The sequence below is a fragment of the Ovis aries genome, chromosome 1 (genome assembly GCF_016772045.2).
Source record: "Ovis aries strain OAR_USU_Benz2616 breed Rambouillet chromosome 1, ARS-UI_Ramb_v3.0, whole genome shotgun sequence".
Classification (NCBI taxonomy): Eukaryota; Metazoa; Chordata; class Mammalia; order Artiodactyla; family Bovidae; genus Ovis; species Ovis aries.
Window position 1 is genome coordinate 2783192 of NC_056054.1, and position 27322 is coordinate 2810513.

The window sequence follows — 27322 nt, forward strand, 5'->3', positions numbered from 1 at the left end:
GAAAGCCCGTAATTAGGGGCAAGAGTGAAAGAGAAGCGCCACCCGCCTCTCTCTGGTGTCCGCTGTCCACACCTCGCCCCCCGAGGAACCCAGCAGCCCCTGATGCCCCGCTGGTCTCCATCCCTCAACCTGCCCTTCAGCCCCGGGGAAGGAAGGGCAGCCAGAAGACAGACCTTCCAGCCCCAGCAGTTCCCATCTTGACGTGGACGGGGCAGCCCAACCAGTTCATTTGTCAGCGTTTAAACATCATTTTAGCATTAACAGCCTCCTTCAATGCCAAAGAGCTGGCTTTGCGCGCCTATAAATTAGAGTACATCAAACTGGAGTTTATTGAGTCTCCGCCAATCAGAAGTAAAACGTCCATAACTTTTTACAATTCTCTGCATTCTTCCAATCATATTAAAATATTTATTTGTACCCTGCATGATATATATAAACGTTTTATTAAGAACATTTGAAAGCTGGCTCTTTAAACAGAAAAAGAGATATACTGCACACAGGAGGGGACGGCCAGGGTGCAGCCTGTCCAGTCAGTTTCACGGGGGAAAACTGCTCTGATTGGATTTGCAGGGATTGTTAGCAAGAACACACAGCTGGGCGGGCAGCCCGCTATTTATTTATGGCTGCTCGCCTTCCCAAGCCACTTCCCTTCAAGTCCCTGTTTGTCTCCTCTGGTTCGGTGCTGGGACTTTATTCCAGAGGGATCAGAGCACCCCTACCTCGGCAGCTGCCTGCAAGCTGCTGGTCACCCAGAAAGCAGGGCGCAGAGGGGCCCAGGACACTCCCACAGCCATCATCCCAGGAGAAGAGGGTCGGGGCGAGCTGGGTTAGGAGCCCCAGACCTCCACCTTTGCCCCCACCCTTTCCTGGCTATGTTAGCGTCCCCTCCCTGAATCTCGAACACCACCCATCCTCTCCACCAGTCCCAGATGGTGACCTGCCTGCAGTATCCTTCCATGTCAGCTACATCCCATCAATACCCTCCTCAAGGCACCAGAATCTCCTCTGCTGCTAACATGAGAGGCCAAGTTCTCAGGGACGGACCACGGCCCAGCAGAAGGCCACTGAGGCCTCGGCGAACCTCTGCCTGCAGGCTGAGGAATGACGCCACCACAGAGAGTGCCTCCTGTTTACAGCGTACTGACACGTGCTGAGCCCTGGAGGAGCAGCATCCCCACGGCCCCCACCCCAGCCCCCATGGGAGGGCTTCTAGCTGCCATGAGGGGTCAGGGTGGTTGAAGGGCTTGGCCAAGGGGTCACAGTGCTCCAGGTAGGCCAGTGCCAAGGCCTGGCAGGTGACCACAGCTCCCCAATGCCAAGTATCACAGCAACTCCTGGAGAGCAGAGGGGCAGACTAGCCCACGGGTGGGACGGAGTGGGGAGGCCACGGGCAGGCCAGGGGCAGCCACGCAGGGCTGAATGGCAGCAACGGGGAAGGAGGTCTGATCCCTGGGCAAGCCCCTGCCTGCAGAGAGCGCCCCGGCGTGGAAACCCATTCTTGTGAGCAGGTCCTCCGCCACGAGAACAGACCTCACCGTGCACAGTGGCTCTTGGCAGGCTGGAGACTGACTTCTTGTTCCCATCAAGTCTAAGGCAGGTGTTTCTGGTCTGCCTACATGCTGGTCCTCCAGAGATTCAGGGACCAGCCACATTCATCCCCACCGTGGGCCTCAGCATAACGTGCACTCCCAGCACAGAGAGGAGAAAGAGGCTGGGGGGGTCCAGGGGCCGGGCCTGGGAGGGGCACGCAAGCCTCTGCTGCTCTCCATGGGCTAGGGCCCAGCCCCACAGCCACGTCTAACCGCATCGGCAGATGGAAAAATAGTCCAGCTGCGTGTCCAGGAAGAAGGGGCTAACATGGGCGAATGTCAGCTCAGCTGCAGGACTCTTCCCACGTAAGAAGAACTCCAGAGGAAGGTTTGGCTGCTCAGTGATACCTCCGCAGACGAGGCTCTGTCTGTCACTTCCGGACATCATCCTGCCAAATCAGCTGTTGCCCTCATGCTGGTTTCTTCCTGGCTGCAAGTGGCTGCAGAAGAACCAGACATCACATTTGCATTCCAGCCAGGAACAAAGGGGAAGTGGTGGGGAACGGCAGCAACTGCATCTGCTTCCTTTTGTAGGAGAGGGCATAAACCTTCCTAGAAACCCCTTCAGCACATGAAGTCTCACCAGGTCGCATGGCCTCTCCTACACAAAAGCGAAGCAGGGACCAGGACCCCTACAGTTGCCCCAGGCTGACCCTAACCCGAACCCTAACCCTTTTTTTGGATGTTACCCCTGGGATGAGGGGAATGGGGGTGGGGTAGGTCATTGGGAAGACAGGCCTCTGCGTAATGCTGGCATGGTTGAATACTGCCCCCAAATCCGCGTCCACCCGGAACCTCCAAACACAACTTCCTTCAGAAGTTGGGCCCTGCAGAGAGAATCCCAGAGACGCGAGCCTAGTGGGCTGCCTGCCGTCTATGGGGTCGCACAGAGTCGGACACGACTGAAGCGACTTAGCAGCAGCAGCAGCAAAATCTTGAGATCTGACTAGTTAAGGGGTTAGGGCCTAACACAGGCTGGGTGCTCTGGAGGCTCCATGGGCCAGAAGCAGCCCTGGAGCAGAGTTGGGATCTAGCCCTAGAAGGGCCAGAAGTCATATGCAGCTGAACAACAGCCCAAACCCTACTCTTAGTCTTCAACCGAACAGGATAACTTTTGATAATACAAGCAAAACAGAGTCCGTTCTCGTCTGAAGGGAGTGTGTCCTGTCGCCACGAGCCTGGTCCCAGTATTTTCATTGACCAATTCACGGCCTTGTTTCATGTGTGTCTCTGTGTAAAGTCACCCCACTCAGTACATACAGTTGGTTCACTAGTGCTGAACAGTCACAGCCAACCACACTGTAACTCAGGGCTGAGCCAAGCTTCTCTAACACTTACTTTCCCCAGAAGGCACACGTAATGTTTATGCCCTTCAGTTCAGCTCAGTTCAGTCGCTCAGTCATGTCCAGCTCTTTGCTACCTCATGAATCGCAGCACGCCAGGCCTCCCTGTCCATCACCAACTCCCGGAGTTCACCCAAACTCACGCCCGAGTCAGTGATGCCATCCAGCCATCTCATCCTCTGTCGTCCCTTTCTCCTCCTCCCTCCCAGCATCAGTCTTTTCCAATGAGTCAATTCTTCACATCAGGTGGCCAAAGTATTGGAGTTTCAGCTTTAGCATAAGTCCTTCCGAAGAACACCCAGGACTGATCTCCTTTAGGATGGACTGGTTGGATCTCCTTGCAATCCAAGGGACTCTCAAGAGTCTTCTCCAACACCACAGTTCAAAAGCATCAATTCTTTGGTGCTCAGCCTTCTTCACAGTCCAACTCTCACACCCATGCATGACCACTGGAAAAACCATAGCATTCACTAGATGGACCTTTGTTGGCAAAGTAATGTCTCTGCTTTTGAACATGCTATCTAGGTTGGTCATAACTTTCCTTCCAAGGAGTAAGCGTCTTTTAATTTCATGGCTGCAATCACCATCTGCAGTAATTTTGGAGTCCCAGAAAATAAAGTCTGACACTGTTTCCCCATCTACTTCCCATGAAGTGATGGGACCAGATGCCATGATCTTAGTTTTCTGAATGTTGAGCTTTAAGCCAACTTTTTCACTCTCCTCTTTCACTTTCTGCCATAAGGGTGGTGACATCTGCATATCTGAGGTTATTGATATTTCTCCCAGCAATCTTGATTCCGGCTTGTGCTTCTGCCAGCCCAGTGTTTCTCATGATATACTCTGATATAAGTTAAATAGGCAGGAAGTTCTTCTGGGCTAGACTGGGGGCCGTTTGAAAGAGCAAAATCATCAACAAAAAAGCACAAAAATATGAAAAATGTAGTACTGAGTGGGTCACAAAAAGGACACTTATTTACAGAGTCAGAGCTGAACCAAGAAGGCAGAGTGTTTCCTGCTTTGGGCTCACCTGAGAAAGAGATGCAAAGAGCATCTCAAAGTATAGGCTGCTCTGCACGCGTCCACAATGTCTGGAAACACATGGGCATCGGTCTGAGGGCCACAAATAGGTTTCAGCAAACAGGTCAAATTGCAAGTATGGAATCTGCAAGTCACAAGGATCGATGATACTGGTTTTGTTGGTTTTGTTTTGTTGTTGTTTTTTAAACTTTTTATTCTGTATTGGAGTGTAGCTGATTAACAATGTTGCTATAGTTTTAGGTGGACAGCAAAGGGCCTCAGACATAGGTTACATGTATCCATTCTCCCCCTAGCGCCCCTCCCATCCAGGCTGCCACGTAATATTGAGCAGAATTCCCTGGATGATGTTGTTGTTGTCGTGTTTGACTCTTTGCAACCCCATGGACTGCAGCACACCAGGCTTCCCTGTCCATCACCAACTCCCAGAGTTTGCTCAAATTCAGCTTCCCATCCAGCCATCTCATCCTCTGCCGCCCCTTCTCCTTCTGCTTTCAATCATTCCCAGCATCGTTCTCTCTTTTCCAATGAGTCCGCATCAGGTGGCCAAAGTATTGGAGCTTCAGCTTTAGCATCAGTCCTTCTAATGAATATCAGGACTGATTTCCTTTAGGATGGACTGGTTTGATCTCCTTGTTGTCCAAGGGACTCTCAAGAGTCTTTTCCAGTACCACAGTTCGAAAGCATCAATTCTGAGGGCTCAGCCTCCTTTATGGTCCAACTCTCACACCCATACATGACTACAGGAAAAAAAACACAGCTTTGACTCTAGGGATCTTTGTTGGCAAAGCAATGTCTCTGCTTCTGAATAGGCTGTCTCAGTTTGCCATAGCTGTCCCTGGATGATACTATTATATAAAGAGTTTGAACAGCTTTTGCTCTGCACAGGTGCCAGAGGGCCCTCTGGCTTTGGGGAGAAGTCCAGCAGAATCCACCCAATGACCACAAGCTTGGAATCAATTGGCCCAGCCATAATCGAAGCCGGAAGCCATCAGTAAACCTCTGGTCTGCAGAACCTCTTGCATGTTCCTCATCCAATTAAGCTCTTTTCATGTTAATCAGCCACTCATTCCCACACCACGTGAAATAGCTGCCTGTTCCCAGAGATCAGCAAGGAGATCAGAATGGAAGCAGGATCTCCGTCTGGGGCTGAGAGCACCGACGCGATCTGCTGACCACCAAGGAAGAGCTGGTCCCGGCAGAGGTGGTCTTCGCTTCTTTAACAGGTGTGGGGGAAAGGGAGGGTCCCAGGGACAGGCAAGGCTTCCCCCTCCTGTTACACACTGCGGTTTCCTAGTCAGTTTCAAGTTGTGAAGGCTTTGGAGGTTTGGGAAATCAGAGCCCTGCAATCACAACTCAAACTGTAAAATGAAGCAAAGGAAAAGCAATCAACTGATTAGTCCTGTTGTCCCCCTCAAAGGTCGACTAACACACACCAGATTTCGTGCAGGACATAGGTTTGCTTCTTTGAGGACTGGTCAGTTTAGTTCCTAGTCCGTCAAGGAGTTTCTCTGGCCTCTTGTAAAGATTTCAGCATGTACATCAGAAAGAAGCCTGCGAAGGCAGAATCCATGGAGCCGAAACAGGATTCTCACCCCAGAAAGCGCCAACCAGCTGGGGTGTGGTCTCAGCCAGGCAGGCCATTCTCTTGGGTAGGCGGGCACTGTCCTCTGGGCCCATCTTGTCACCCATGCTGCCTTTTGCACGTGACTGTCAAAAAATTAGCAAGGATGCTCTGCGTTCATAAGGATGGTGGAAATGGCTGCTGTATTCATCAATGGTAAGGGTGCAAAGTATTACTTTTCTGCTGAATGTTGTTCAGTTGCTCGGTTGTGTCTGACTGTTTGTGACCCCAGGGACTGTAGCACGCCAGGCTTCCCTGTCCATCAATTCTTGGAGCTTGCTCAAACTCCTGTCCATCGAGTCACTGATGCCATCCAACCATCTCATCCACTGTCATCCCCTTCTCCTGCCTTCAATCTTTCCCAGCATCAGGGTCTTTTCCAATGAGTCGGCTCTTCACATCAGATGGCCAAAGTATTGGAGCTTCTGCTTCAGCATCAGTCCTTCCAATGAATAGTCAGGGTTGATTTCCTTTAAGATTGACTGGTTTGAGCTCACTGTTGTCCAAGGGACTCTCAAGAGTCTTCTTCAACACCACAGTTCACAAGCATCAATTTCAGCACTCAGCCTTCTTTATGGTCCAACTCTCAAATCCATACATGACTACTGGAAAGCCATAGCTTTGACTATTCAGACCTCTGTAGGCAAAGTAGTGTCTCTGCTTTTTAAAACACTGTCTAGGTTTTGTCATAGCTTTTCTTCCAAGGAGCAAGTGTCTTTGAATTTCATGGCTGCAGTCACCATCTGCAGTGATTTTGGAACCCCAAAAAATAATGTCTGTCACTGTTTCCATTGTTTCCCCATCTATTTCCCATGAAGTGATGGGACCAGATGCCATGATCTTCGTTTTCTGAATGTTGAGCTTTAAGCCAGCTGTTTTACTCTCCTCTTTCACTTTCATCAAGAGGCTGTTTAGTTCCTCTTCACTTTCTGCCATAAGGGTGGTGTCATCTGCATATCTGAGGTTACTGATGTTTCTCCCGGCAATCTTGGTTCTAGCTTGTGCTTCATCCAACCCAGCAGTTCACATGATGTACTCTGCATATACGTTAAACAAGCAGGGTGACAATATACAGGTTTGACATACTCCTTTCCAGATTTTGAATCAGTCCTGTTCTGAATAGTCTGGCAATTAATTTTAAACCCTTGAAAATATACCCATGATCCCTCATACCCCTCAGGATGGCTACTATGAAAAGATAAGAAAAATGGGGAGAATACAGAATCTTTGTCTGCTGTTGGTAGGAATGCAAAAGGGTGCAACCACTATGGAAAATTAGAAGGCAGTTTCTCAAAAAGGTTAAAAATAGAAATTTGAGATGATCCAACAATTCTGCTTCTGAGTACATACCACAAAGAATTAAACCCAGGAGTTCAAAGAAAGATTTGCGCACGCGCGTCCACAGCAGCTTTATTCACAGTAGCACAAGAGGTGAGAGTAGCCCAAGGGGTCCATTGACTAATGAACAAGCGAAATGGCCCATCCATACAATAGAATACCATTCAGCCTTCAAAAGGAAGCAAATTCCGATACAAGTGTGGATGAGCCTTGAGGCTGTTACACGAAGTGACATAAACCATCGCAAGAGGATAGATCCTGCGTGATCTGCCTCTGCGAGGCCCCCAGAGTGGCCGATTCTTAGAGACAGAACCTAGACGGGGGCTGCGAGGGGGAGGGAGGGAGGGGCTGGGCGTTAGTGCTTAACAGGGAGTCTCAGTTCTGCAGGATGAAGAGGGCTCTGGAGAGGGCTGTCAGGGCTGGAGAACACCCCGCGTTCTGTTTCGGTCCACTGCACCGCACGCTTAAGAATGGCGAGCATGGGCAGCATAGCACAGGGAACGAAATCAGACGTTCCAGGACAACCCGGAGGGGTGGGATGGGGACGGAGATGGAGGGAGCTTCACGAGGCAGGGAACATGTGTATGCCTCTTGCTGATTCACGCTGACGTATGGCAGAAACCAGTACAACACTGTAAAGCAATAATATTCCAATTAAAAATAAGTTTAAAAAAAGAATGATGAACGTGGGACTTCCCTGGGTCCAGGAGCAAAGACTCCGTGCTTTCATTGCAGGGCCTCAGATCTGATCCCTGGTGCAGGAACTAAGGATCCGGCAAGAGGCGCAGTGCAAGCAAAGAAGAAGAAGCATGGTAGACATGGTAAATTTTATAGGGTTCTACCGCAATCTTCTATACATGCCAGTGATTTGACCTCGTATTTCCACTTCTAGTCTGTTCTTTCACCTGATTAACCTTCCGTTACAAAGATTTAGCTACAATCATGTTCTTATCAATACTATTATAGCAAAAAGAAAGAGAAAAAAATCCATTCTAAATGTTGAATAATATAGAGTTAATTAGAATTCTGGGTAAGCATTAAAAATAATGCTATGAAAATATATCCAGTTTTAGAAAATAATTATATATTCATATACATGGACAGGGAGGCCTGGCGTGCTGCAGTCTATGGGGTCGCAAAGAGTCGGACACGACTGAGCAACTGAACTGAACTGAACTGATAATGGAAAAATCTGAAAAGATCTATAAAATGTTAATTACATAGGTTGATGCAATTTTTTCTTAATTTTGCTTAATCTGTATTTTCTGCTTTTTTCCATACGACTGTGTAATAGCTGAAATTTTACACGCCAAACGTTATCCTGGAGAGGTGACATGATTTCTGAAGCACTGTTATTATAACTGATATTGCTTGAGCACCAGGAATGTGCCAGCTATTATCACACAGATTATCTATTTAATCATCAAGGAATCAGGTGATATAAAGATTTCCCAGAGACTTCCCTGGTGGGCCAGTATTTCACATGCACTTCGAACGCAGGGAACACAGTTTCGATCCCTGGTCAGGGAACTAAGATCTCGCATGCCTCAAGGCATGGCCCAGAAAAGGACTTTACAGTTGTAAAGCCTAAGTTAGTCTCTAATTAGATAATGCTTTGTATTACCTTATCGTTTCTAAAACACTTTACCACGCGGCTTTATCGCATCTTTGACAGTACATGAAGAGGGGAAGGCAGAAAACGTCTCCATTCCACAGATGGGAAAATCAAGGTGCAAAGAGGTTTAGCGATGCCTTTGACCAAGTTTACAAGGTTCACACACGCTGTGGCTGGGGCTTGAAATTCTGCTTCTTCACTTCACAATATTACCATCCACTTGACAACTGGGAGAAGAAACGCTTAAAACTCTGGCTTTGAGTGTGGAGATGGGGAAATGTGTCAAGATGGCTGGAGGACTATCAGCAGAGCAGAAACACAGCTCCAGGCTGTCCTCGCCAGCGGGGCAGCCTCTCCATGCCTCTGTGTTTGCAACTGGGGCTGCCCTGAGACCACTTTTATATTAATTGGTTAAAAGTAGAAAATAGCTTTTAGTTTCTCAGTCTCCAAAACAAGCCACTGTGAATTAAATATGTATATGCTCAAATGCTCACTCGCCGACTGAAGCCTGCCAGGCCCCTCTGTCCCGTCTATGGGCTTCTCCCCAGGAATACTGCAGTGGGTGGCCATTTCCCCCTCCAGGGGATCTTCCTGGAGGGGTCGAGCCCAAGTCTGTGGCCTCTCTTGCATTGCCAGGAGGACTCTTTACCACTAGGTCTACCTGGGCAGCCCCACAATGCATTGAATGGTGGCCCCCAAAAGATATGCCTGCCCATTGCCTGTAAGTGTGACCTTATTCGACAAAAGGGTCTTTGCAGATGCAGTTAAGTCAAGGACTTCAAGATGAGATCCTCCATGAGATCATTTAGGCCCTAAATTCAGTGACAGGTGTTCTCATGCGGGAAGAGAAGGGGAGAAGACACAGAACAGAGAAGCTGATGTGAAGACGAGGCAGAGACTGGATGAGCACATCTACCTGCCCAGGAATGCCAGGGATTTCCAGAAACACCCAGAAGCGAGAGGGAGGCTGGGGACGCAGTCTCCCCAGGGAGCTTCAAAGAGAGCTCGGCCCAGCAGATGACCTGATGCCAGACTTCTGGCCTCCAGATCCACGTGAGGCCCCATCTCTGTGATGTTCGGCCACCAAGCCTGTGATACTGTGTTGCAGAGACCCTAGGAACCTGGTCCGTAGGCACAGACTCACAAACTTGCATCCAATGGGAGACTGCTCTACTGAACCCGCCAATGCTACCTGCTTGCCCACACACTGACCTGCTGCTTCTCTCCAGCTCCCAGAGATGAAGAGACTTCCAGAAAATGGCAAACGAGGATGAGTCTGCCAGGCAGGCACATGACCCACGGAAACGGGGAAGCTGCTGCGGTTTCCTCCACGGGCCAAGTCCGGGGCCAGCAATCTGGGCTGAGAGACCCCAGCTGCTGGCTTCAGGTGAGCAGGAAGCTGCTGATGACCCACCGTCCTGCGATGGGACCAGGACACGGAGCTTCCCAGGATGCACTGCTCCAATGGAGGTCCTCATGGCCAGTGGCCACAGCCCATATGGCTCTGTGTCTGCCTGCCATGAAACCACACTGTCAAGTGTGGGCTTAGGGGCTCAGCATGCCCCTGTCCCCTCATCTAACCCTAACCCTCCCCTTGTTAGCGCTCCTGGCCTCTCTCCTCCCTAACTTTGTCTTTTCTGGGTCCCCCACCACACCCCCGTGCACAGCTATGTTCATGGGAGGTCCAAGAGTGTGGGGTCTCTTTTGCCCCCTGCCATTCCCAAGTCCCAGGACACTGCCTGACACATGGCTGACACTCCATTACTGAGGTGATAGACTCAGCCTAAGTCAAAGAATCATCTAGAATCCAGATGCCTGCCTTATCTCGGGGCAGGAGTACCAAGTATGCCCCCCACACACTCCACCAGGCCCACAGGGGACAATCCCCACCGGGTCCACTGCGTCTGGTCTCTCTGTGTCTCTGCCTGGAGACTTTCTGTCCATGGGCACTTGCTTGCTGCTAGGTAGGGCTGTGCAGGAGCACCAGGGCTTACAGCCGGGGTGGTGAAAGATGGGAGTCAGTGTAGGGATACCCCAGCCTCCGACTCTCTCCAGGGAACAGCGGGCAACTCCTCAGAGGACTTAGGGGCTGAAGACCACAGTCCACACAGGACCCTGCCCGCCAACCACCCCTCCTCAGCTTCCCTCCCTCCCCCACTGCTCCCTGGGATCCCTCCCAAATGAGCCATGAATATCTGTCTTACTCCTGGAGTCCATCTTCGGGGCTGACATTCAGTCACTCAGTCGTGTCCAACTCTTTGCAACCTCACGGACTGCAGCACACCAGGCTTCCCTGTCCATCACTAGCTCCCGGAGCTTGCTCAAACTCATGTCCATTGAGTCCGTGATACCACCCAACCATCTCATCCTGTCATCCCCTTCTCCTCCAGCCTCAATCTTTGCCAGCATCAAGGTCTTTTCAAAGACGCTGAGTCAGTTCTTCAGATCAGATGGCCAGAGTATTGGAGCTTCACCGTCAGCACTAGTCCTTCCAATGAATATTCAGGACTGATTTCCTTTACAATGGACTGGTTGGATCTCCTTGCAGTCCAAGGGACTCTCAAGAGTCTTTCCAACACCACAGTTCAAAAGCATCGATTCTTTGGTGCTCAGCTTTCTTTATAGTCCAGCTCTCACATCCATACATGACTGCTGGGAAAACCAAAGCTTTGACTAGACAGACCTTTGTCGGCAAAGTACTATCTCTGCTTATGCTGTCTATGACTTTTCTTCCAAGGAGCAAGTGTCTTTTCACTTCATGGCTGCAGTCGCCATCTGCAATGATTTTGGAGCCCAAGAAAATAAAGTCTGCCACTGTTTCCACATCTATTTGCATGAAGTAATGGGACCGGGTGCCATGACCTTCGTTTTCTGACTGTTTGGGTTTTAAGCTGGTGGGGGTGCCAGTGCTAACTCAAGGTGAGGGTGCCACGTGAGCCCGCCTCCTCTCACTGGGCCCGTGTGATCTTTATAGTTCGAGGAGGCACGTGGGCCCTCAGTTAGGCCTGGAAAAGTTCCCTCCCCAGATCACCAGACGCTTTCCCCTCTCTGGCAGTCATCAGGCCCCAATGTGTGCAGCACTCGTCCTTGCCACGCAGAACAGCCATTCGGAACACATTCTTGGCGGGTGAGTCGCTAATTCAAAGGCTGGAGACACAAGCCAGAGGCCACTGCGCCCCCTTTTCATGTTTGACAGTTTTCACATGGGCGGCTCATGGCTCCGTGATCCCCCCGGGAACAGGCTTGTTCAGTCACTGCTGTACGTGGGCAGAGAGCTGGTGACTGGGAACACAGAATTTCAGAGGTTGACTCCCTTCCAGCTGGGAACCGTGTCATCAAGGCAGGAGTGCTGCTGGGGACCACCTTGCACCCACAAGGGAGGCGACCATGCCACCCCCAAGCCCAGCAACACGACCTGCTCCCGTGCCCTGGGGACCACCACACGACGGTCTGCTGGCACCCCCCCGCCCCGAACACTCCTGCCTGGCCCTGCCTTCCAAACCACTCAAGGCCGAGACCTCCATCCGTCAGTTTGTCTTGGCCCAGAGAGCCTCATGACTTTTCAGTCTTTCTAAAAACCAATTCATGGCTGTCTTCAGTTTCTTGGTGGAAGAATGTTAAAGCGATGGACCAGACAGAAGCTGAGCTGATAGCACAGTAACGGGAAACAAGGAAATTTTCTGGACTCAACAGTGGAACCTGGCGGTTAGACTCAGCAACCACAAAAACCAATTTCCTCCAAGGAAACGGATGGGACCGAAAAGTCTACCGCCAGCTCCACGCGGCTCAGCAGGGAGTGGATGGCAGGGCCCCTCCCGGGGGCCAGGCCAGCTGAGACCTCAAGGCAGGGAGGCCTGGCCACAGTAAGGCAGCCCCTTGGGGAGCCAGGGGGAGGGCAGAAAGCCTAGGAGGGCCTTCCAAGGAGAGACATTTTATAACATTTTTTTCTAAATATAAATTAACAAGTATTTATATTATGGAAAACTTGGAATCTATAAAACTTTTAGAACACTGGTTGCATTTACAAGCTCAGGTCATGCCTTTTCATGTTGCTTTAAAACTCTCTTAAAACTACTTTTACATTTTCATGCCATCATTCCACGAGAGCATAATTTATGCAAGCGTTCTCCTGCTATTTCCAGATGATGCTAGACCGTCACTATGGACATATTTGTTTATAAATCTTGTCTCCCTTTCCCCCCAAAGGGTAAGTGCTGAGTCAAAAGTGTGAACCCTCTTTTAAGTTTAATATTTAAATTAGCATTTCTGTTACATAAATGACATATACTTATCATAAGAAAAAAAATGTTTGAGTCAGAAAGCATTGTTGGAGCGGCAGCTTCCACTGCAGCATGCAGGAACCTGGAAGTCGTATCTCTGTCCTAACCAGAAGCGAGACCTGCACAGACTGGAACGTTAACAGCTCTTTGTGGATCCATCAGAGAAGCGAGGTCACAGGGGAGAGCACTGCTCCCAAAATTGGAGGCTGCCAGGCAGACCCTGAGACTCACAGCTTCCCAGGGTCGGACGAAGCAGCAGGAATCTCACAGAAACCAGTGCGTGGGAAGGAAAGCCTGAACTCCAGAGGGCCAGTGGCTGGAGACTCAGCTGATGGACTGTGGTGCTGGAGAAGACTCGTGAGAGTCCCTTGGACCACAAGGAGATCCAACCAGTCCATCCTAAAGGAAATCAACCCTGGATATTCATTGGAAGGACTGATGCTAAAGCTGAAACTTCAATAATTTCCCCGATGCTGGCAAAGATTGAAGGCAAAAGGATAAGGGGACAACAGAGAATGAGATGGTTGGATGGCATCACCAATGAATGGACATGAAGGTGAGCAAATTCTGAGAGATGGTGAAGGGCAGGGAAGCCTGGCATGCTGCAGTCCACGGGGTCGCAAAGAGTCAGACAGGACTTAGCAACTGAACAACAACCGCAAGAGCGTGGACAAGCCTGAGAGTTAAAAACTCCACGGGATCCAGGAATAACTCTGGTGAGTTATACCTCCAGGAGCTCATCCAGCTTCTCTTGGTGAATCCTGAAGAAAAACGCCCTCGTGCTGCTGACACGGGAAGGGAAGAAAGCATTTTGCAAGAGGTGAGACCATTGCAGATCCTGAATGCCAGCGGCATTGTTCACAGAAACAGGCCCCAGAGGCAGCAAGTGGAGCGATGTGGCCAGAATGCTGGGAGCCACTAGAAGGTGGGAGAGGCTGGAAGCAGACGTCCCCTCCAGCCTTCAGAGGGAGAATGGCATTGTCCTCACTTTGATTTCAGATTGCTGGCCTGCAGAACTGGGAGAGAATAGGTGTCTGTTGTTTCAGGCCATTGGTTTGTAGTGATGTGTTACAGAAAGCCAATACACAGTAGGGGCCCAGGTAGTCACAGCCTGGACTTCACCACTCATATCTTACAGCAGCCCATTGCTTCGTCATCATCCATTCACTTCTCCATTCATCCTTCCATAATCCACCCGCTAATATAGTGGGGTTTGAGTTTCAGCCACACCGCACAGCTTGCAAAGTCTTGGCTCCTCAACCAAGAATCACACCTGGGCCCTTGGCAGTAAGAACTCCAAGTCCTAAAAACTAAGCTACCAGAGAATCTCCATATATTATGCAACTCAAATTAAATTGAAAATAAGAATACATTTCCCCTTAAATGCCTCAGCAAGCTTATCATTAATTAGAACTCAATAATAGTTTTTGGTTTTTTTTTTTAATCTATAAACAATGTGGGCCTCCCAGGTGGTGCTAAGGGGTAAAGAACCTGCAGGAGATGGAAGAGATGCAGGCTTGACCCCTGGGTCAGGAAGATCCCTTGGAGGAGGGCATGGCAACCCACTTCAGCATTCTTGCCTGGAGAATCCCATGGATGGACGAGCCCGGCGGGCTGTGGTCCTTGGGGTCACAGAGCCAGATACGACTGAAGCAGCTTGGCGCACATGCACGCACAAATCTTACGTGTGCGTTTGCCAAGTCTTGACAAGTGTGCAACCCACCCTCCTTTCAAAATACAGAGCATCACTGTCACCCTTCCTAATCTGCATTTCTCAAAAGCCACCTCATTCAACTTTCCCTTCCATAGAATAGTTTCTGCTATTCTAGGACTTTACACAAATGGAACCACAGGTATGTACTCTTATAAATAAGGCTTCTTTCAGAAGTGCAGCATAAATTCTGTCTTTTCACCCACATTGTCACACGTATCAACAGTTTTTTCCTTTTTCTGCCCAGGGAGTTATCCATTCATTGATGCATTCACACAAGAACCCAGTCTCTTACTGATACACACCTGGGCTGTTCCCAGTCTGGGGGTATTATTTGCAAAATGACGGGGGAATGTTTGTAGAAGTCTTTTGGGGAGCACACATTGTTATCTCCCTTGGATCAACACCTAGAAGAGAATTTGGGGGTCACAGGATAAGAACATAGCAGAGCTTTTTCAGAGTTACTGTAACACATACATTCCCTCAGTATATTCTGGTTGCTCTCTGATCCTGACAACATTTAGAGTCACCAGTCTTTTCCATTTTAGCTTTTAGCCCTTAAGGTAAGTGTATGTGTTTACTGGTATAGAAGTCACCACACTTTTCACATTTTTATATATAATCAGACTTTTTCTTATTCTGCTAAATATTTTTAAGGTGCAGTTTTGATTGGATGCATATTAAGTATTATCAGTGTAAATGAGCCATCATCTAGTGAATTGTTTCCCCTTCATTCACTCACTCTTTGAAAAAGTAAGTGTTACTGCCTCCCACATTCCAGACAGACACAGGGCCCAGCCCTGGAGACTGTGATCTAGTGATGGGCATGCGTGAGTTCACAGGCCGTGATGGGACATGAAATACTGGTATGGTGCTGGGTCCTGGGGAGGCCGGGGTTCTTAAACAAGACACCTGACTCTTGAGAGATTACAAAAGGTTTCGAGAAGTAGTGGCAACCAAGCTAAGTCCCAAAGGATGACTACAGATTCCTCGGGACAGGCGGGTGCATAAGGATGAGGCAAAGGATACAAGTGGGGAAGGGCTTCCTCCCTCCCCTGGCCAGCCTGGACTCCTGCTGCGCCCGGTCAGGAGGAGAGGAGACGGAGGGGCCTGGGAAGTCTCCCGTGGCTGGTCCTGTCCTCCTGACCTAAGCTCCGTGCTCCTGAGGCTCACAGCTGACTCTTCTCATTGGATGAGCTCCCTGGAGACGCGCTCCAATCCCATCCCTGGGCCTCTCCTCAGCCGTCATGGCAAAGCAAGCCTCCGTCACCCTGGGACGATGCGACCCTCTGCCTCCTCTCTGCTGGGGACTCTCCACCCCTCCCGGCGGCCCCCGGGGGCAGGATCGAGGCTGACCCTGGGCCAGCTCTCTATGGTTGCCCCCAGACCAGCCCTCTGCAGCTGACCCCTGAATGGGCTCTCTATGGTTGACCCAGGGCCAGCATCTATGGTGTTGGGGTCCGCACAAGGTCTCTGGGCGTGCAGGTGTTTCCAGACAAAAGCCCCTACTCAGCTGCTACACCCATCATACAACGTCTCGCCCCAGGGGAGTCAGGGTCTCCCAGGCACAGAGCAGCCATGTCTAGTCTCCCCAGGAATATCCTAGAAGCAGCCCAGGGTCAGAATGAGATGCCCCTCACCCCCATACCCTTCCAGGACAGCTCTGTCCAAAGGAACCCCCACCCCCATCCTCCACTTGTTGGCTTCTCCTGGCGGCTGGAACGGGAGGATTTAAAGCTGGATTTAGCCTCCTTCCACCCCTCTGCTGGCCCGCCGTGGTGGCCTCTCAGCTCCTCCGGACGACGGGCTGTGTCTCCACGGCCTCGGGTGGGAGGGTCCCGTCTTCACGGTCAGGTTCACCGCTATTCCCAGCTCGCCCCTCCCCCAGCCTCTGAAATGCTTATCACCTGGGGGTGGGAAAACTCTCTCTCACTCATCCTGCCTTCTTCCCAAGTCTGCTGTCAACGTGTAAGTGTGTTCACAACATCGGGGGCACAGAAACTTAAGTCTCCTCAGTGAGAGAGCCCTTGGCCTGCTGTGCAGTCTCATCTGGGAAGATTCACACGTCAATTCACCTCGAAAGCTGAACGTGCTCTCCCTCCTTCTCTCTTGCTCTGTGGGGGCCTCCCTTCTCTGAGATGCGGGCCTTGCACAAGCTGCTGGTAGGGAAGGGTCACGTGATGAACATCTTTGTGGGAGCAAAGCGCCGTCTGCACACCTGCCCCAGAGGGCCCCTCATGGCGCTGGTCCAGCCGCGGCCACTGCTCGCCCATCTCACCTCCACCAGCAGCTTCCCCCGCTCTCCCTCTCCCCTCCCCTCCCCCTGCTCTCCCCCTCCCCTCCCCCCTTCTCTCCCTCTCCCCTCCCCCTGCTCTCCCTCTTCCCCTCCCCTCCCCTGGCCCCTCCATCTCCCCCTCCCCTCGCCCCTGCTCTCCCTCTCCCCTCCCCTCCCCCTTCTCTCCCTTTCCCCTCCCCTCCCCCTTCTCTCCCTCTCCCCTCCCCCTGCTCTCCCTCACTCCCCTCCCCTCCCCCTGCTCTCACCCTCCCCTCCCCCGTGCTCTCCCTCTCTCCCCTCCCCTCCCCCCTGCTCTCCGTCCTCCCCCCAAGTCCCCTTCCTATTCCATTCTCTCCCCAGTGGTGGCAGAGCGGCAGTCCTAGAGCTTAAGCTGGGCTGCACTGAATGCTTTCCACAGTCTCCTGTGCTCCAGTTAATGAACCACAGTCACCTTACCAGGCTTGAGGCCCTCGTGATCCAGCCCAGCACCCGCTCCGAGCTGCCTGGCACCTCCAGCACACACTCGCACCTAGGTCTTTGCTCCCTTGGGAGCCCCTCTTACCTGGTGTCCCTCTGCCTGGAGTGCTCTCTTGGTCTTAAGGCTGCAACATTTGTGTGAGTTAACTTAAATGTCACCTCCTCCAGAAGGCCTGCCCTGACTACACGATCTAGGTCACATTCCCAAAGTTTTCTCAGGGTGCACATCGCTTCTTCCTTCTGTGGCACTTATCACAAGTTACAATTATATACTTTATGGCCTGTTTATCTGTTTATGAGATGTCTCCCCCACTATAAACTGCGAGGCTCCAGAGTGTGATCCATAATAAGTGCTCGATATGACGCCTTCACGGAGCTGGGAAGTGAAGAATGAACCGATCAGGGCAATCTGGAGTCTCCGAAGCTCTCAGGAGGTGCTGTGCTTTCCAAGAAAGCCCAGGCACACAGAGGAAGGGAAAGGCCAGAGGAGGGCTGCAAGGACAAGGAGGCTGCTTCCAGATGCCCATTATAAGCAATCCTGCCAGGACCCCACTGGCATGAAAACGTTTCTGTATCTCTGGTTCTTCTTTAAAAATAAGTAACAGGAAATGGAATTACTGGGTCAGATGGTACAGGTGTTCCCAAGGCTTTGCATAGACACTGCCTTCCAGAAAAAGGTCAGTGATAAAAGTGTGTGTCTGTCCCACTAACCCTGTGGACACGGGGTGACACTGATCTTAGGGGAAGAGAAGGAGGCTTTGCCAGGAAAACAAAGGTAGCAAGAAGGACGTGTAGACACAGCACACCCTGTTAGGCCAGCGCTGACGGAGGCAAGAAACAAGTCTGAAGGTGGGTCTGGGGCCGCCGGCCCCGCCTGCCCATGCTCTTCTCTTTCAGCCCCTCCCCTTGTGACCCCTTCCATCTCTACCTGCAGGGGTGAAGGGGGACTCAGCGCTGGGAAAGCGTTTGTCAGGATACAGAATGTGTTCGGCGCATTTCTAAGGGCAGATCTAGAGAGCAGAAGCCTCGACGGTGATGGCGTGAAGACCCTGAGCGTGTGAGAGGGTCTGCAGGCGGAGCTGGGGGAGCAGAGCGACGACACCCTCCACCCAGTGGGCAGCCAGCAAAGATGGTGGAGACGCAGGCGACTGTGCCAGATGGGTGATGAGGGCTTCCCACTGATAGCGAGGACTTTCACACACAGTGAGGACATCAGCTGTGCTGGAAGAACAGAGAGAGAACCTTGTTGTTGTTCAGTCACTAAGTCATGTCCGAATCTTTGCGACCCACCTCGTGGATTGCAGCATGCCAGGCTTCCTTGTCCTGCACCATCTCCCAGGGTTTGCTCAAGCTCATGTCCATTGAGTCGGTGATGCCATCCAACCATCTCGTCCTCTGTTGCCCCCTTCTATTGCCTTCAGGCTTTCCCTGCATCAGGGTCTCTTCCCATGAGTTGAGTCTTATTAGGAACCTGGAAAGGAGGAGGAAAGGGTGGTGAGCCTGTGATCAAGTTGATTACTAAGGAAGTGCATGACCACAGCCTGAAGCAAAGACAGCAGAGGGTGTCCCTAAGAGGGAAAGGAGAGAAGGCCTGAGAAGGAATTAAGGAAAATGCACTGTGATGCTGAGATGGAGCATTCGTCTGTGCACCCTCTCCTCTCTCTGGAGCCAGCAGAGACCTGCTCAAAAGTCACCGGCACCCCAGGGTGAACCGGGCCTGAGATCTGCCCTCAGACACCCAGGCCAGTGAACAGAGATGACGGGAAGGGGTCTCCGTTGCCCAGGGAAAAAAGCAGAATCGGAACTTCTATGCTTTGCGATTAAAAGGCACAATCTGGACTTCCCTGGTGGCTCAGTGGTAAAGACCCTGCCTGCCAGTGCAGGGGACATGGGTTCGATCCCTAGTCTGGGAAGATGCTGTATGCGGCAGAGCAGCTAGGCGCGTGCACTGCAACTACTGCAGCCCGCGCTCTAGAGCTGTGCTTGGCAACAGGAGAAGCCGCCGCAATGAGCAGCCCACACAGCGCAACTAGAGAGCGGCCCTCGCTGGCCACAAGCAGAGAAACCCGTGTGCAGCAGCAAAACCCAGCTCAGCCCAAATACGAACATCTGCCCCAAGCACTAGTGCCTGGCAAACCGCATCGTTTCTTCACTATTTCTCTCTTTTCTAACTTTCTGCAGGTTTAAAATTCTTCAAAATAAAAATTAGGGGAGGAGGACGGGGAATTTTGCTTGAGCACTTCAGGTGTACGTCTTCAGGTAAGAACGGGGGCCAAGTGGGGCTCTGGGGCCCAGGCCACACTGCCCCATCGCCCCACAAGAGCCAGGCCCTGGGCAGGTGGCAGAAGGTGGGTTTGGAACATGAACGGGGCACAGGGCGGGCTGGAAGTTGTCCATCTCAGCAAGGTGGAGCTCACCTGCCCTGTGAGCTGGATGGGGGCGGCAGGTCTCTGGGTGGCCAGCAGGCCTGTCGGGCCCTGGACCACCAGCCCTCAACAGGGACGCCCCGTGGCAGGAAGAGGACCTAGAGGCCCAGGGGTGAATACCCCACCAGAAACGACCCCCCCCCCCCCGCAGCCCGAACTGTGCGAGACCTGGGGTCCTGGGGGGAAAGAGGAGGTAAATTTCCAAGAGGGAGAAATCTAATACTTTCAAAAATACGTAGGGTATGTATTTCAGGGGCCAAAAGGCCTTTCTCAGGCCCCAGAGTTTGGTGGGACCAGGAAGCATCCACTCCCACCATTGGCAGTCAGCGCTTCACACTGTGCTCAGCCCCCAAGGACCAGCACTCATGTCTCTGTCCTCTAGGGACACCCAGGGCAGACAGGGAGCATTGGGGAGCCACTGAGTGGGTTCTGGTCACACTTCTCCCCCTCCTGTAGGACCCCAACCCACGAGTATCCAGACAGTGACCCCTCGACAGCCCGGGGCCCTTAGCAAGTGGCCGGTAGAGTGAAAGGCAAACAGGTGTCTATGGTCTAAGCCCCTGAGATGTGAGGGGTGCTTGTTACCACACTCGAACGAGCCTGTCCCTGACTGATGCACCCCCTTTCTCACTCCATCGTGGGATGGGGGCCTGGGGCTGCGGGAGCTGTCGCACTTGCCTTTTCTCCAAAAGAGTGCCCTTAGCAGGACTTCTGTGGGAAGCGTTCACGCAGTGCCCACTTACAACTTCTGGGCACTGTTTCAAGGTCTGTGCTCATAGTGACTCCTTTCTCACGGCAACCTCATAAAGGGGGTTACTATTCTTGTCTCCGTTTTAAAGATAGAGAAACTGAGGCACAGAGGAGCTAAGTAACCTGCTCAAGGCCACCAGGCTAGTAAGCGGCACGGCCAGGGTCTCAGCCGGACCTCTGGCTCCCGCTGTTGTTCACTGAGCTCTGCTCCTCCTCGGGAAGCAGGAAGTGCCGGTGAGAATTCATAAGGAAGGCAACCTCATCTGGGGAAAGTTCTCCAGGAAACAGTAAAACCTGAATAAGTAGGGGTGCCTCCAGCAAACCCGGCCGAGGCCAGGCCCGAGGCCCCGCCGTGAAGAGAGCAGGAGGGCTTTCGCGGCCGGCTCAGAGGCTAAACCTCCTAGGATGTCGCAGCCAGAACTTGAAGGCTGTCTCCCCCACCCCTGGCTTGGGAGAAAGAGGACCACCTCCAGGCCCCCTCGGGCCCACCGCCTCCGCCACACGTCCCAGGAGCTGGTCAGAGCTGCGTCTCACGTCACCGCACGGCCACCAGCCGTCAGGCTTGGCCAAGGCCCCCAGAGCCCTCCGTGATGCTCCAGGCGCCCAGCCTCTGCTCCACCGTCTGCAACTCAAGCCACGGTCTGCACGGGCCATCCAGAAACCTGTGCCCCTTGCACTGTGTTCCCTCTCCTCCAGGTCTGGTTCCTGGCACCAGCTGGATGACAGGTCGGATCCAAGTCGGATCTGAGCCAGTCCAGGTGGGCCCAGCCAAGAGCAGGCACCCTGGCAAGGTGCATCCCAATGGGCGAGGAACCGCATCCCTGAAAACACGTCTGCGCCATCCGGGCACAGACTGTGTCTTCTGGAGGGCTAGGGGTCAGGCCGCCGAGGGTTCCCCGCGCTTATTTTTGGCCGTGACGGGAGGTGACTGTTGAGGCTGAGTGCATGGGAATATTATTTCAACTGCCTTGAAGAACTCGCCTCCCGTCATAAAACTCTTGGCTGGCACCTTGGCTCTTGAGCTTTCAGCCTTAAGTGCCATTGGTACGTTTCTCAGCAACATTAATTAAAATCCTTTTAAAGACCGGGCTGTTTTCCACACAGGAAGGCCCTCACCTGGGGAGCACTTTCACAGGTGAACTGGTTCTTTAAAAGCTTTTAAATTAATGTCGTTCCCCATAACTCTTGTTTTTCCAAAAAGAAAACCTTAAAACTGTATCGCCTTCCTCCCCTGCGGGCGAGGTCAAGATCGGTGGGGAAGCAGGGGCAAGGCCGACCCTGCAGAGGGTGCTCCATGGGGGGGCCCTCCACGTGGGCAGCCCTCCCAGGGCTTGAGTGTAATAACACACTTCTGGAAACGGAGGTCTCCCTCTGTTTGACTTCACACACCATTTCTGTTTGGAGGAAATTATCCATCGAGGACCAAAGACCCCCACGCTGTTCTCTGCCTGAGAGACCCCGAGAGCATCTTAGTCCACACACTTCGCCCCCTGGCCCTGGCTGAGCAGGACTCCTCAGCAGATGCCTTCCCCGAGAATGGCCGGGGCCTGGTTCAGTGCTCCGGGCACGATCTAATTTCCTCCTGGCAAGCACATGCTGCGATCTCCTAAAAGTGCCAAGAGAGGCTCAGCGAGGCCAGCCTAAAGGTGCCGGGTGGCCAGAAGGCCAATGGAGAAGCAGCAATTACATTCCAGTTCTTCAGTGCCTCTGGAGTCTGTTTCCTTTCCACCCTGCTCTGAAGCGGGGGCTGATTTGGTCAGTAACTTCATCAACATGAAAGGTACGAAGAATCCGGAGGCCCAGATGTGCAGCTCGTGTGGGGAATCCAGGCACTGCCTACCTGCCTACACCCAGGCTGGGGCGGGAAGTGGTTCTTTACCCCCCGGTAGCCCCTCCCCACCCATGAGAGAGATCGGGCGGAAGGCAGGGCTCCCAGCAGGGGCCTTGGAGGCTGGAACAGATCGGATGCAGCTGCAGCATCCGCCCCTCCAGGACCCCAGGACCTGTGGTGCCTCTGGGCAGAAGGGGACCGAGGCCAGGGAGCCTCCAGGCCCTGACCTGCTGCCCAGCTCCAGGGACCGCACATGGACTGACTTAATCCAGGTCCTGCAGAGAGTACTGCGGGTGGACAGGGGGCACGCTCACCCGGCTGGCTTGTCTGGGAATGCAATCCCCCGCAGGAGCGAAAGAGCCGGGGAGCAGAGCCGAGGAGCAGAGCCAGGGCAGGAGGAGGCAACCCTCACTGGACAGACTTGGCCTTGGACCACCAGCCTGGGGGGGAAGGGGGACCGAGCCCCACCCCGGGCAGCGCTCGCCCAGAAGTCAGAGCTTCCAGGGCAGAGAGGCCCCCACAGTGTCCCCACGCAGCCGTCAGCGGGGTCCCCACCAGGACATCAGCAGCGTTCCCACCCAGCCATCAGTAGGGTCCCCGCCCAGCCGTCAGCGGGGTCCTTGCCGGGATGTCAGCAGGGTGCCCGCCCGGCCATCAGCAGGACAGGCCGGGCCTGGACGCCCAGGAGCACTGGGGCAGAAAGGGACCCCAGGACGGAGCCCGCTGGTAGGTGAAGCTGCTGTGAAGGCACCCACCTCGGTTCTCAGGACAGTCTGTCCGCTCACACAGGGTGCCAAGCGCATCCCCAGGGAGGCCCCTCCAGGGTTTGGTGCAGACAGCAGGGCCTCAGGGAGCAGGGGTGCTGAGCAGAGGGCCTGCGGGGACCCTCGGAGACCTCTCTGGGTGTCACAGGCTGAGCAGTTGGCTGGAGTCTCTGATTCCTGGATCCCGTGGGCAGGGGCCCGGCCACATTGGCGTGGCGTTGTGGGGGCCACTGGGTCCTGAAGGAGCAGCTGGGAGCAGGCAATGGACCCAACACCCCCTCCCCGGCCCGATCTGATCCAGACCCCTCCCCGGTCTGGTCTAAATGAAAACTCGTACTTCTCATCATGTTTAAAGAGCTCCCCACCCCAAGCCCGGCTCTGTCTCTCAAAATCTTCCCACCAGGCGGGCAGCACAGAGGGGCTGGTCCATGTCCCTACCTGTCCCCCCACGGCCCGCCCCACCCCCAGAGCTGTCCACGCCAGGGAGTCCGTGGCACAGGGTAACAGGGGCTATGGAAGCCTGCCCCGGCACCTCCCCCTGACAGGCGTCCACACCCACAGGCGATCCCAGGCCCTGCCGCCCTGTCCACGCTGGCCGTGACCGTGGTCCTCAGCTGGGGCTGGTGTTGGCCTGGCCTGGGGAGACTCAGCGAGACCCCTGAACTGACTGTTTAAACCCCGGCATCAACCTGGAAGACATTAGGCTACACTTCAGTTATCAGGTTCTGTGGAGCCCTGATTCCAAAAATAAGTCTGGTTATAGAAAAATAATAATTACCTTTGGAAACCTTTCATTAAAGTTCACTATACAGACGGAGAAGGCGCCTGCCCTAAGTGTGGAGCTCAATGAATTTTTCACCAACTGGAGACACCCAATAAAGTGGCTACTTTTTAAACTTTGCCTGTGTGGCCTGTAAGAACCTTGTTCCTGCTGCTGCGGGGAAGAGTCTTCCTGCCAAGGAGGGTTTCCCATCCCCCTGCAGAGCACTTCAGACACAGGCTGCTGGGCACCTGGCCCCAGGGAGGACAGTGTCCAGCCAGCAGACACGTCCTGGTCGTCCCTGCGGGGATGGCGGGTTCTTGATGGGGGGTCTTGGGAGCTGAGTTGGAGCAAATGTCATGTGCCCCCACCCCCAGACGCCCCCCTAGTGTTCATCAGGGTCACCAGGAGCTGGAGCAAGCCCGAAGTCCAGGCTGCCCCCCACACTAGCTAATCAAACACCAAGGTGCGCCCCGCAGAGCCGGCTTGTTAGAGGTACTCAGACAGCGCCACGCCAGCCAGGGGGAGGCCCACGGGCTGGAGTTTGTGCTAGAATCCATGAGAATTGCTGTATACACCCCACCCCTGGAATAGGCTGGAAATCTCAACAAATGCTTTCATCAAATTCGGAGAGTTAAAGAACCTCTCGAGGTCCAGTTGGCCGGTGGGTTAGTCAGAGCAGGCCATTGTAACAAAGACCCACAGGCCAGGCAGCTTAAACAACAGAAATGTGTTTTTCCCTCATATTTCTGGAGGCTAGAGTCTGAGATCAAGACTTGGTTTCTTCCGAGGACTCCCTCCTTGAGGTGTAGATGGCTGATCTCTCTCTATGTGTGTCTGCATCCTTATCTCCTCTTCTTACAAGGACGCCCACCCTGGTGACCTCATTTTGACAACCTGTATAAGGAGCCTGTCTCCAAGTGCAGCCCCTTCTGAGGTCCTGGCGCTTAGGACTTCTACATGTGAAGCTGGGGGGAACGCAGTCCACAAAGACCAGTTGGGTTGTTGTTGTTCGCTTGCTCAGTTGTGTCCAACTCTCTGTGACGCCGTGGACTGCAGCACGCCAGGCTCACCTGTCCATCACCAGCTCCCAGAGTTTGCTCAAACTCTTATCCATCAAGTCGGCGATACCATCCAACCATCTTATCCTCTGTCGTCCCCTTCTCCTCCCACCTTCAATCTTTCCCAGCATCAGGGTCTTTTCCAATGAGTCAGTTCTTCGCATCATGTGGCCAAAGCTTTGGAGATTCAGCTTTAGCATCAGTCCTTCCAATGAATATTCGGGACTGATCTCCTTTAGGATGGACTGGTTTGATCTCCTTGCAGTCCAAGGGACTCTCAAGAGTCTTTTACAACACCGCAGTTGGAAAGCATCAGTTCTTCAGTGCTAGGTACATCCTCCCTGACCAGTAGAGATGCCTGGGGCCACGGGACACCTGGAACAGAATTCTGTCTTCACGCAGCCAGAACAGGATGCTGGATGAGCCCTAATCAGAATCAGCCAGGCTGCCGGTACCCTGAGAACCAACCCTGGGTGAGCAGCCCCTGCTTGGCTGTCTTTAGGCAGCTGATTCTGGCTGGGTCTACACTTCACGCTGATTTCAGACAACGTGTCTGGTGTGAGGGAGGTTGGATTTGAGTGGGAAGAGGCTGCGGTAGGTCAGACATCAGAGGCTGGGGCAATGGTCCCGGCGATAAGTGATTAGGACAGGAGGGAGGCGTGGGCCCCAAAGGTTCACGTTGCCCATGGAATCCCTCACGGGGAGGAGAGCCCGGCCACACGAGGAGATTCACCGTGTCAGCCGGGGCTAGGGCTGCGTCCTGACACGTGAGGGTGGGAGCGCCACTCAGGGACCTCCTGAACCTGCGCCCCTGTCTGGACTCCATAACTGCAAAGGTGTTTTATTTCCTGGAACATTCAGATCAAAGGAAGTGGTTTTAAGACTTGGAGCTGCTATTTCCATTTCTCTGGAGAATTCATAAGAGGGAGCAGCCAACTGCTATCAGTGCAGCTGAAGGAAAGAGAGAGAAAAGGATTGCTTTCCTTTCAAAAGCGAGGCCCACCCAAGACCCCTGTACCTGCCCATCTCTCATCCCAGGGAATGTGCTGCCAGAAATGACCTCTGTCCCCAATAGCAAAGAATGGAAATTCCTTTGGCGGAAGGAAAAGGGATCAAGTGCTGGTCGTGAACCTGCCCCTCTCCCCAGGAAACCCAGGCTCTCTATAGCCCTCAAAAAAGGGGTCTTTTCATCTGCTGCTTCTGGAGAGGTGAAGACGCTTCCATGACCTCTGGCACCGGCGGGGGAGTGACCTCTCGGAGCCCAGACCACCTGTCCACCACAGCCACCCTCACCTCTTCCTGAGGAACAGGAGGCCACTCACCTGGACTATTCCAGAAACAAGAGACACCTCACGGTCACTTCCACCCACATCACTCCCATGTCCCTCTCAAACAGGCTTTATGTGAAAGGGGATCCCTGGACCACCCGCATGGTGGAAGCCGGGGTTGCCAGGAGAATTCCCAGGTTGCACATAGCTCTCTTCCTGGATCTGGGGTCATAATCTTGCTACTACAGGTTGAGTCTTTGGCACGAAGGCACGAGTCTTCAAACATTTATAAGCAGAAGAATCATTTGCAAAACAAAATTTTATGCAGGAACCTAACTTATAGAATAAATTATTGCGGGGCTCTTCTGGCTGAGCTGGGCCCAGGGCCTCCTCCCAGCCCTGGGTGGGCCCCACACAGCTTCCAGAGCCTGGGGGCTCAGGACACTGCCTCCTGAGACCCAGGGGAGCAAAGGACGCCCTCCCTCCCCAGACAGAAATGCCCAGCCTCCCTGAAGGGACAAAGGGACCGCTCAGGGCACCAGCTCCCAGCACGCACATACGTGCGTCCTCAGGGGAGGTTTGCGTGAGCCCAGCAAGGCGCCCCATGCTGTGTTCATCCCTTCAGTGAAAAACATCTCAGATGGCCTTGCCTTTGACCCCAGAGTACCGACGGGTCTCCAGAGGGAGAGACGTGGCAGTAAACCACTGTGATCCATCTGAGGAGAAGGTGCAGGAGGAGGAAAAATGATGGGGAGGTACACCGTGCCTCTGACAGACTAGACTGTAAGCAAGGTGGATCTTTCCAAACTTTCGTGAGTTTCATGCCATTCCAAAAATTCAGCTAGATAAGGCCAAAGATGATCTGAAAGAACAAACCAACAAAAATAACCAAGACTTTTGGGAAAGAGAGGCGGTGAGGGTCACTTGTGTCTGGGACATTAAAACGCATGAGAAAGGTACAGCAGTAAATACAACTTGATGGTGTGAAGATTAATGGGCCGACGGTGGGTATGAGATACACCTCAGAGACACTGCTAGTAAAACTTAATATGTGATCAAAGGAGCGTTAGAGATGGCTAGAGGGAGGACGGGACTAATGGTGCCTGAAAGCTTGACTCCACAGGGATTAAGTAAGTATCTCCAAACCGTATCTCCAAATAAATTCCAAATAAAAG

At 52.9% G+C, this 27322-nt stretch overlaps 1 protein-coding gene and 2 long non-coding RNA genes across 3 annotated transcripts in view; all 3 read right to left on the bottom strand.

Moving 5' to 3' along the window:
- Positions 1-305: 305 nt before the first annotated feature.
- LOC121818755 (uncharacterized) lies at positions 306-10640 on the bottom strand. Its single transcript, XR_006058850.1, has 2 exons — positions 9757-10640; positions 306-2029 (listed from the first exon to the last, which is right to left on the bottom strand). It is a non-coding gene; the product is annotated as an uncharacterized LOC121818755 (long non-coding RNA).
- Positions 10641-10701: 61 nt separating this feature from the next.
- LOC105609212 (uncharacterized) lies at positions 10702-16863 on the bottom strand. The gene is made up of 3 exons (XR_001433684.4): positions 16611-16863; positions 14841-14942; positions 10702-13840 (listed from the first exon to the last, which is right to left on the bottom strand). It is a non-coding gene; the product is annotated as an uncharacterized LOC105609212 (long non-coding RNA).
- A 1786-nt stretch (positions 16864-18649) lies between these two features.
- The window catches only part of ASB1 (ankyrin repeat and SOCS box containing 1), a 116227-nt gene continuing 107554 nt past the window's right edge, over positions 18650-27322 (bottom strand). The window contains exon 5 of the mRNA XM_060398690.1: positions 18650-18758. Coding sequence (XP_060254673.1) covers positions 18751-18758 — 8 coding nt within the window. The 3' untranslated portion in view covers positions 18650-18750. The remainder of the gene's footprint in view (positions 18759-27322) is intronic.